General features: G+C 35.0%; 2 protein-coding genes across 2 annotated transcripts; both read left to right on the top strand.

Moving 5' to 3' along the window:
* Window positions 1–3,218: 3,218 nt before the first annotated feature.
* On the top strand, window positions 3,219–7,039 carry LOC142540992 (SUPPRESSOR-OF-WHITE-APRICOT/SURP RNA-binding domain containing protein 1-like). Its single transcript, XM_075647517.1, has 4 exons — window positions 3,219–3,385; window positions 3,724–4,712; window positions 5,638–5,921; window positions 6,097–7,039. Exons 2-4 carry the CDS (start codon window positions 3,730–3,732, stop codon window positions 6,852–6,854), a joined length of 2,025 nt encoding a protein of 674 aa, XP_075503632.1. The 5' UTR covers window positions 3,219–3,385; window positions 3,724–3,729; the 3' UTR covers window positions 6,855–7,039.
* A 1,720-nt stretch (window positions 7,040–8,759) lies between these two features.
* On the top strand, window positions 8,760–9,438 carry LOC142538581 (uncharacterized). Its single transcript, XM_075643888.1, has 2 exons — window positions 8,760–8,906; window positions 9,037–9,438. Exons 1-2 carry the CDS (start codon window positions 8,760–8,762, stop codon window positions 9,436–9,438), a joined length of 549 nt encoding a protein of 182 aa, XP_075500003.1.
* The last annotated feature ends 551 nt before the right edge of the window (window positions 9,439–9,989 follow it).

The following is a 9,989-nucleotide window of genomic DNA, read 5'->3' as shown; positions in this document are numbered from 1 at the left end:
TAATGATATAAGATTCATTAAATTCCATTACGAATTGAGATAGTTATGCTAAATTTTCCGAAACTGCTCAATTACGTAATTCTGCCGCGAAGTGTGTATGGAGTAGCGTCTTCTTGATAAATATGGGATTTATCAATTAGGATTATGGAAATGGTTTCTTCTAGAAAAACTTATATATTTAAGTTTTCTTTCATTTCCAATTGGCGGATATTGATTTGGGTAAAAAATGAATTAGATATGAATTTTATGGTCATAGGTGCCGAATTTGAAACTGTAACAGAATTCATTTTTCTAGATTTATGGTTGTGGATGTTTATCCATGTCAAGATGATTGAATTTCTTGTTGACATTTTCTGATGAAATATGGGTTTTTGAATTATGATTCCAACCATGTATGATAAGTATATTTTGGTTAAATTTTGGTTAAGTTTTGACCTTAAAACTCAGCATAGGTACAAGCTGAAAATTAGAAATATTGTTATTGAATTGAAAATTTACTCGACTTGTTATATTATCTTATTGTTAGGCCGAGAAGATCAAAGTTGAGCTTGTTGTCGTTATCAGTCGGTATAGGTATGTTACAGCTCGGTAACATACGACGGTAAAACATAAATTATGTTTAATTTTCATTCTGTATTGCACTGATGGTGTTTATGATTTGTTGACTGTTGTAAGTTGTTAAATGCATTCGTTGTGATATATGTTTAGTATTGTGACATATTATTGGCATTTAACATAGGGCGTACTGTTATGACATTCATGTTGAGCCCTATCGTTCTTGTTAGCTCGTTGTTGATATCCATTGTTATCTGGCACTGTTGTTTATCTCGGAATGATAGTGTGGCTGATAGGCCTATACACATGATACCGTAGATGTGATTGAACAATCTCGTGGTTAGTGCAGCCTTTTGAGGTGAGCGTTGGGATTGTGTCATCTAGTTCGTTCTATTGTGCCATCCTGTTATATCGTATTAGCTGTATGAAGGCTGAGTCAGGGGTGTTATTCAGCGTAGCTTGGCATATCTCGCATACTTGGCAGGGCGGTTTAGCTGCATGAATGGGCCTCACAAACTCCACCAATGAATGAGCTACGGGAAGCAAGAATGAACCGATCCCACATCAAAATGAGAGGTACAAAAGATTTGATAGGTATTACTCATATAAAAAAGTGCATCCAAAGTTAAGCGTGCTTGACTTGGAGCAATTCTTGGATGAACACCCTCTGTGAATTTTTTTATGGTGCATGTGAGTGAGGACATAAGCTGAAAAGACCCGTCTTGGTACAGTGGGAACAATCGTCGAATCTGAGGCGTTACAGTTGGTATCAGGGCCTGATCTCTCCTAATATGGTGTGTTTTGGGACTAACCAATCGGAAGCCGGTGAGTATGTGATATCCGGAGCCAAAATTCTTAGGACGGTACATGGTCCATAATTTCAAGGGTTGTGCATGATCCACAATATGAATAGTTAATACCTGAAAGATGGAAACCCCACCAATGAATTGGCTATGGGGAGCATGAATTAACTGATCCCGCACAAGAATGAGAGTTATAAAATATTTGATAGGTACTACTACTCATATCAAGAATGTGCATATTCTTTTCGAGAGCTCATCACATAAGAACTTCAAAATTAAGCAATGCTTGACTTAGGGCAATTCTGAGATGAGTTATCTCTTGGAAAGTTTTTTATGATGCATGTGAGTGAGGAGATAAGCACGCTAGAAAGATCGGTAGAGACAATCGTTGAATTTGAGATGTTACAATACTTATAATCAAGGTTCTAAAAAGCGTGAAGTGCTCCGAAGCGCGGATGTCGAGCTCCAAGCTTTTCAAGCTTAAGAGAGATTAGCACATGCTTAAGCGTGAAAAAGCATTTTTTATTTTTGTGTAATTGTAATGATCTCAAACCAGTAAATAGATAAAATAATACATCAATATGATAAATTTAAGTCTGATGCATTAATTCTCATATTTATAAAAGCATAAAAATCTCAAAATTGCAATATTTATTTGTGTTTGAAACTAGACTACATTAAAAAATGCTAAATATTTGTCAAATCATTATCAGACATGCTTAATCATAATTAAAATTAAAAAATAAACATCTAAATTATAAATCTAATTTATTATTTAAAAATAAAAAGATATACATTCAAAATAAAAAAATAAAAAATAAATAGATGAGATTAATTGTGTTTAAACACACTTAATTAAACTTCTTAATTACGCTTAATTCGGTCAAAATACAGTTTAATCGTTTTTTTCCGCTTTTATCTAAAGTGGGGCGTTTTTGTCGAGTTTTCAAATTTAAGCGCGCTTAAGCGAATTTTTTAGAACAGTGCTTATAATGGAAAATAATATTTTTGACATGAAAAGTGAAACTTTTTTATAGGTCGAATAAGACCATAGATCCGTGTCATAAAATTAATATGTGAGATGATATCATAATTTTTTTAGTATTATTAAATATCTTGTAAGAATGATTAGAATAGATTTGCACATTCGCTAAAAATATCAAATACAGTTTTTCTATGGGTTTACATTCTCTAGTATAATATTCTAAAATATATAAGCGAAGGAAACTTTATGCACCATATGCATATGCAATTTCAGGGAGTTTGAATTCTTTCCACGTAATAAATAATGAGTATGTATCTTGTGAGACGGTCTCACGAATCTTTATCTGTGAGACGGATCAACCTCACCGATATTCACAATAAAAGTAATACTTTTAGCATAAAAAGTAACATTTTTCATAGATGACCCAAATAAGAGATCCGTCTCACACAAATTTTTGTCATGAATAATTTACTCCCAATTAATATAATTGAAAATCAATTTTTCCGTTATCCTAATTTATACTCGTCGATTACTTTGATTTACATAGATGAATTCAACTAGTGTTTTTTTAGTGTGCACAATTTGTATGTGTATATATATATTTAATTAGTAATTTTTTATGTAAAAAATTTAGAGATTATATTAAAAATGAAATTTGCGGATATTATTTTTTATATAATTTTAATTTTGTAAAAACTAATATATGTTTACACGACCATATAATTTCATACGCAATACATTTTTATATCAAATTTAACAATCTTAGAATATTTTTTTATTCAAAGTTTGCTATGCTTAAAAAATAGTTAATTAATATTGATTATTAAAAGAAAGAGTATCGAAAATTTATTCAAACTAATAAAATATAAATTCGTAAAAATGGTTTCAACTATTCCATGTAAATTCTGAAAACCTAAATCCGACAACAATTGAAGCACTCCAGCCCCAGTTGCGCGACTAGCTCCAACGCCTGCACCGGTATAATCCTCAATCACAGCAGAGGAAGGAAGGTCTGCTGCAATTGAAGCCTTTCTTGATTCAGGTATGCCATTTATCATGGAAGAACGACGAAATAGGCAAAGGGGTTTAACTTAAATTGTTTGGTATCTATTCATAATTGGGAGTAGAGATTTCCTTTTGGATGTAGACTAGTTGCTGCAGTTTGGTCGCAAGATCAAGTTAGGACATAATTTGTACAGTACAAGAAGATGCTGGGGATAAGCTAACCCTTCGAAACTTGAAATTACTCATTTGAAGTTGAATTTTAATGGTTGACTGGTTGATTCTGTGAATGCGTGAGCTTAATTAGGGTTAGGATATCACTGATAAAGGAGGGCAAATTTTCATTTCGTTTTCTAAACTTGCTTTTGCTACCTTCAGCTGACAATGGACCAGCAGCCGCATGATTATGGTGCTCCAGTTACATTTCCTCAACAGCAGCGACCGAGTCATGGTCAGCAGCAGCAACAGTACGGTTTTCACCCCCAACATCAGCAATTTCCTCCATCTGTTCATGGTGCTCCTTTTCTGCCCCCTCATCCTTCTCTACAACAGTTTCCTTACCCGCGGCCGTTGCAGCAACCACAACTTTATCCTCATCCGCTTCCCCACCCTCACCTTCATCAACAGCCACCACCTACTTTTCCACCACATATGCCTCCTCATTCTGTTCCTTTCTCTTTCCATGGACTATATGATTCTGCGCCACCCCCTGTTCCACCTCCATCTGATCTTGAGCTGCAAAAGAGAATTGACAAATTGGTTGAGTATGCTGTCAAAAATGGCCCTGAATTTGAATCCGTTGTTCGTGAAAGAGAGCATGATAATCCTGCTTACAGTTTCCTCTTTGGCGGTGAAGGCCATAATTACTACAGACATAAGCTCTGGATCGCAACAAGACATCCTAGCGGTCCTTTCAACCCATCTTTCCCATCTTCTATGCCAGTGATGCATCCTACAAATCCCATGATGGGTTCATCGCCTATGAATGCTTCAAATTCTGGAACAGTCTCTGCTCCAACATTTGGTGCTAATCACATGCTGCAACCTCCTTTTCCTCCATTCTATGAACAACAACATCCTCACCAGCCTTTTGTTGGTCATGGTCGTCCTGAATATGATCAGCCTTTCCGGCCTTTCAAAGGTCTTTCTAGACCCCTTCCCTCTGATGTTGAGATAGAGCTGAATGGTGTTCTTAACAATCTTTCTGGGACTAAGGAGTCAATAAAGAGTGCAAAGACTTGGTTTATGCAGAGATCTACTTTTGCAGCAGCCCTGGCTGAGGCACTCCGCGATAGGTTGTTTGCCTTGGATGATTCTGAGGGACAATTGCATATAGTGTACCTTGCGAACGACATTCTCTTTGACAGGTAAGCATTCATTGTTTAAAAGCTTTCAACATGTGTCATTTTCTTTTTTAAATTTCGAGGATGGGACGCCCATGTTCAATTTTTAGAACTCTCCTTTTCCTTTGTTTTTATTCTTGCACATTCTCCATAGTGTTTCTATTAGTGTATCATGCTACTCATTTTGAATGCTAAGGTGAATTAGAGTTACCAAAAATGATGATGAAAAGATGACTTACTAAGAAAACTTCAGTGGGGTAGGGCTGTGCAAATGGGTCAATGGCTCTATCTTACTTTTCAATGTGGAAGGTCTAACAAAGGTTCCGAAACCATCGGTTCGGTTTCAATAATGACCCTCTGGGCTTGGAAAATTAGGTGTGCGTGTGGAATGTCAGTTACTTTCTATAATTCTAATATGGAAAGGTGGTGGCATAAATGGTCAAGAAGGTTGATGGGGTGGTTGTCTACCCTAGGAAAGTTGTATTTATGACAAAATGGAGTAGTATTTGTTTATATTCATGCTTAGGAAATAATTTTGTAAGGATGGTAGTTGTGTAGTATGTTGCCCTAGAGGATTAATGACTTAAGGGAACTTTTAGTAGTAATTTGTGTTTTTTTATGCTCATTAGAGATTGAAGTTGTGAACCTTACAATTGCTTGCCATATACTTACTTTAATTTTGATCATGTTGTTGTATTTTCTTGTAAAATAATGGCTAAATTCTCTTCTATAACAGAACCAGAATTCTAAATAGTAAATAGTAGAACAATTTGACAGGAGATTGTTCCATTATCCATTTTGAGCTTGTTTGGAATCTTTGAATGCCAGGAAACATGAACACAGTATATTTTGTTCCTAAAAAATGTGATATTTCAACATCTGGAAGTCTTGCGTCGTATTCAAGAACTCTCTTTCTGTTGACACATTTACTTTTGGATATTTTGTACAGCTTGCAGAGGCGGGCCAATCCTCATGAGCTTGATAATGAGGCCTTTGCATTTAAGCCGGTTTTGGGCTCTATGTTGGCAAGGATATACCACAACCCACAGAACAAGGAGGAAAACCAGTCTCGACTTCAGAAAATTTTACACTTCTGGGCCTCCAAAGAAGTTTATGATCAGGATACTATCCGTGTACTTGAAAATGAGATGACAAATGGGCTGCCACCGAGTTCTTTTCCAGGTTCTCACAGAGACATATCTGGTATTGGAGGAGGATCTACTGCTGCCCCAGGTAGCTTTGTCCCTTTCTTTGGAAAAAGAAAAAACAACTTAGATTATTTGAGTGAAAATCTTTTGATAAAGGTTCTAGCTTCGACTCTTTAACCAACATATCGGTGTATCAACTTGACTTCATACGTTTTCAACATACTCCATCTCCTTTGCTAATGGTTTTGTTTCTGTAACAGGCCTACACCAGGTGGCAAATCATAATTCATCACAATGGCAACCTGATATGCACAGCTCCATTCCTAGTGTACCAGATCAAGAATATGCAAATAAACAAGTTCCTCCGGTAACATCGGTACCAACTCAACAATTTCATCCCACTTCAGTCCCTTCTAGTGGGTTTTTAGGATCTACCCCTGTCCCACCATCTGTTCTACAGTCAAGTCAACCACCTCCCCAGCTGCCTACTCCTGGCATAGTTGGGGAAAAACCGCCAGCATATCCTTTGTTTCCTCCAGGCCTTATTCCAGGCATGGTAAGAAAGATGCAGATTGGTAGTGGGGTGCCTTACTCTCCGATGAGCCCTCTAGATATTCCAACCGTAATTCCACCATCAAATGTTTCGCCATCAGAAATTCTCGAGCAAGTGTCAAAGTTCTTTAGAGACATTGGAGAGGTTAACCCCTCGGTGGGACTGATGAAATCATCAGAATCAAGAGATTTCCAGGAATACGAATCTGATAGAGAGCTTCATGTTCGAAAGGGTGGAGCTTGCATTCCTCCACCACCTAGCCTTGGTGTCGACCCTGATACCGGTAATCTTGCTGATGGAAGTGTTGAGCTAAAGCCTGGATCAAGTAGTTCTGGAAGATTGGGACTTGGGGCAGCAGCTGATCCCAATGAACCAAGTCAATATGACGATGTCTACTCGTCTTATAGGAAACAGAGAAGCACCAATTATCATTCATCCATGAGTGCACGAGCTTCAGCGAGGTGATGCTCCTTCAATGCCAAAGAAAATGAGGTCATGAGATGTCACAAAAAACGTGCCTGATTTTTGCTCTGAGTTGTCTTCATTTTGTGATTTGAGAAGATGTGTTTCTTAATTTGACAAACGGTTTGATGAATGTTCAAAGATTTAGCAGATGGCTTACCACATTGATCAGGCTCAGTTGCTCTTTCCCTTCCGCCTTTTTTTTTGTGTTTACTTAAATTGGGAATGAAATCTATGCTCCACTACAAGCATAACTACAAATAAGCCTCTTTGGCAAAAGTAGTACTCGAGCTGAATGTTTCAAGACGTGAAATACTTTAATTATATGGTGTTTTTTTATTTACTAAAATATACATGATTCAGTGGTCATTTCTGATTCATATCTTGAATAACAGACTTAACATCCAATACATTTATGGAAAAAACTTCTATTTTGGAAGTACACAGATTCGACATAAATCAAACCGTAGTTACAATAATTGAAAATTAGTCAGAAAACTTTATTGAAATATTAAATTTGTATTATAGAAAAGATATTGTAGATGATTATTGATATTGTTATCTATTCAAGTTCTGTAAATCTACTCTATAAATAGAGGTCTCCAATGATGAATAAAGCACACGAAAAAATCATTCTCTCTTCTCTATATTCTCTACTATTCACAACACGTTATCAGCACGAGTGCTCTTCAAGGTAAAATTTATAAATAATTTATTCTTATTCTTGTATGAATGCTCTTGAAGAAGCACAATATTTAGATTTAATATTGATGCTCCCGAAGCAGCACAAATTATAGATTTATATTGATACTCCTGAAGAAGCACAACTTTTAATTTTGTGTAGCACCAACTTTATGTTGAAGATATTGATAGATCTATGAATAAAATATAGATGAATAAGATTTATCAATATTCCCGAAAAATCTTGATCTAAAATCTTAAAGATCTATCAATATCTATGAATAATATTGATATAAAATATAATGTTATCATATTCATGAAGAATTTAGATAACTATCATATGTTTCGACAATATTCTTGAAGAATATTGATTATAAACGTATTGTTGTTTTGATTTAAGTTTTTTCATATCTTGGATTGCTTATTTAAGATTTATATTATTTGGATTTTGATGATTTAAATAATCGCTAAAATATTGTGTGAATACTAGTATTTATTAGTTTTATGATAATTTTTGAGTCAATCACAACACTATTTTTGATATCAATTGGACCAAAAAAATAATAATAATAATAATAATTCTTCACAACCGCAGCAGTGGTGTGAGAAATTCTAGGTGTGGGAGTAATTTTTTTTAAGACATAAATTTTATTATAATTTCTTTAAGTCCAAAGTGTTGGATTTTTTCCTTTTCAAGAAATATATGACTTGTTTACGAAGTTGGGCAGGATTCTGTGATATTTGTTTTACGTATTTAGAATAATTGTGCATAAAAGAGTTTTATTTTTTTCTTTAGTTTATAATGCTACAATTTGTAATTAGTGCAATTTGTAATATATACATAAATTATTAATTGAGCACATCTCAATGTACACCTGCATCGATGTTAGTTTAACAAATAGAATAACAAAATTTCAAAATTACATAGTAAAAGTAGTAACATGCATAATTTGCTATAATATTTATTTTCAATAATAGTAATGCAATTTTACTCTATTTATGTCATGATTCTAGTTATATAAATTTTTTTTAAGTTGCAATGGCGAACATCACCAAACTTGAATTTGAAGCACTTGACTTGACTGGAAAAAAATTATTTATCATGAATTTTGGATGCCGAGGTCCACCTTATCTCTATGAATTTAGGAGATACAATAAAAGAAGGAAATGAAATGTCCCAGCAGGACCGTGCAAAGGCACTTATTTTTCTCCGTCTTCACCTCAATGATGGGTTGCAAAGTCGAATATCTCACTGTGAAAGAGCCACGAGAGCTTTGGAAAAATCTAAAAGAAAGATTTGACCATCAACGAACTGTAATTCTCCCAAGAGCCCGATATGAATGGATGCACCTACGGTTACAAGATTTTAAGTCCGTAAGTGACTGTAACTCTGCATTATTCAAGACTAAGTTCCACACTGATACTTTGTGGAGAGAAAGTCACTGATCAATACATGTTAGAAAAAACATTCTCCACTTTTCATGCATCAAACGTGCTCCTGCAGCAGCAATATCGTGAACGTGGATTTCAAAGGTACTCTGAACTCATCTCATGCTTACTAGTTGCTGAACAAAACAATGAGCTGCTCATGAAAAATCACCAAATTCGCCCAACTGGATCCACACCATTTCTTGAAGCAAATGGAACTACATTTCCTGAAGAATATGAAATTGCATTTCCTGAAGCGAATGCTAATTCCACTCAAAATCATAACAATGGACGTGGACGTGGACGTGGACGTGGGCGTGGGCGTGGGCGTGGCCAAAGAAGACACTATCAGCAACAAAATGGAAAGAAACATAAAACAAGCCACCAGCAGTGGAATTCCAATAATGAAGAAGCAAAGGAGAAGAGTTCCAAAGTATATGAAGAAAAATGTTATAGATGTGGAATGGAAGGGCATTGATCTCGTACCTGTCGTACGGCAAAACATCTTGTGGATCTATACCAAAATCAATCAAGGAAAATGGAAAAATGGAGATAAATTTTGTGGACAATGATGATCCAATTGATATAACTCACTTGGACGTCTCTGATTTCTTTGCTAATCCAGATGGAAATATAGATAATTTGATTGGTGGTGGTGTGTTAGAAAATAATAAGTAATTACTTTCATTGCTCTTGTTCCTACTTTGAATTTCTATTGTTTATTAGGTTATCGTGGTCTCGTTTTTATTTTGATGTTCAGTTCATGTTTAGGATTTGTCATGGAGGTTTATTTTGTTATTCAATAAATGTTTTTATTATTCAATAAAATATTTCCTTTGAAAGCTTTACACATTATTTATTGAATTTAGCTTATTGAATTATATTTTTATTTTAGATTAACGATGAAATGTCAGGATGAATGCTTAGTGGATAGTGGTACAACACATACCATTCTTCAAAATAAAAGGTATTTTTTGAAGTTAACGTTAGCTGAAAATAATGTTACAACAATATCGGGTGCATTAAAAA

Source organism: Primulina tabacum, chromosome 3 (genome assembly GCF_025594145.1).
Source record: "Primulina tabacum isolate GXHZ01 chromosome 3, ASM2559414v2, whole genome shotgun sequence".
NCBI classification, from domain to species: domain Eukaryota; kingdom Viridiplantae; phylum Streptophyta; class Magnoliopsida; order Lamiales; family Gesneriaceae; genus Primulina; species Primulina tabacum.
This window is presented reverse-complemented; position numbering and strand designations above follow the sequence as displayed.

Excerpts from the sequence above, each read along its gene's own strand:
- LOC142538581 (XM_075643888.1), top strand. The coding sequence starts at position 8,760 with ATGGGTTGCAAAGTCGAATATCTCACTGTGAAAGAGCCACGAGAGCTT. Across the intron at positions 8,907-9,036 it reads GGTTACAAGATTTTAAGTCC|CAGCAATATCGTGAACGTGG; the intron begins GTAAGTGACTGT and ends GTGCTCCTGCAG.
- LOC142540992 (XM_075647517.1), top strand. The coding sequence starts at position 3,730 with ATGGACCAGCAGCCGCATGATTATGGTGCTCCAGTTACATTTCCTCAA. Across the intron at positions 4,713-5,637 it reads AACGACATTCTCTTTGACAG|CTTGCAGAGGCGGGCCAATC; the intron begins GTAAGCATTCAT and ends TATTTTGTACAG. Across the intron at positions 5,922-6,096 it reads AGGATCTACTGCTGCCCCAG|GCCTACACCAGGTGGCAAAT; the intron begins GTAGCTTTGTCC and ends TTTCTGTAACAG.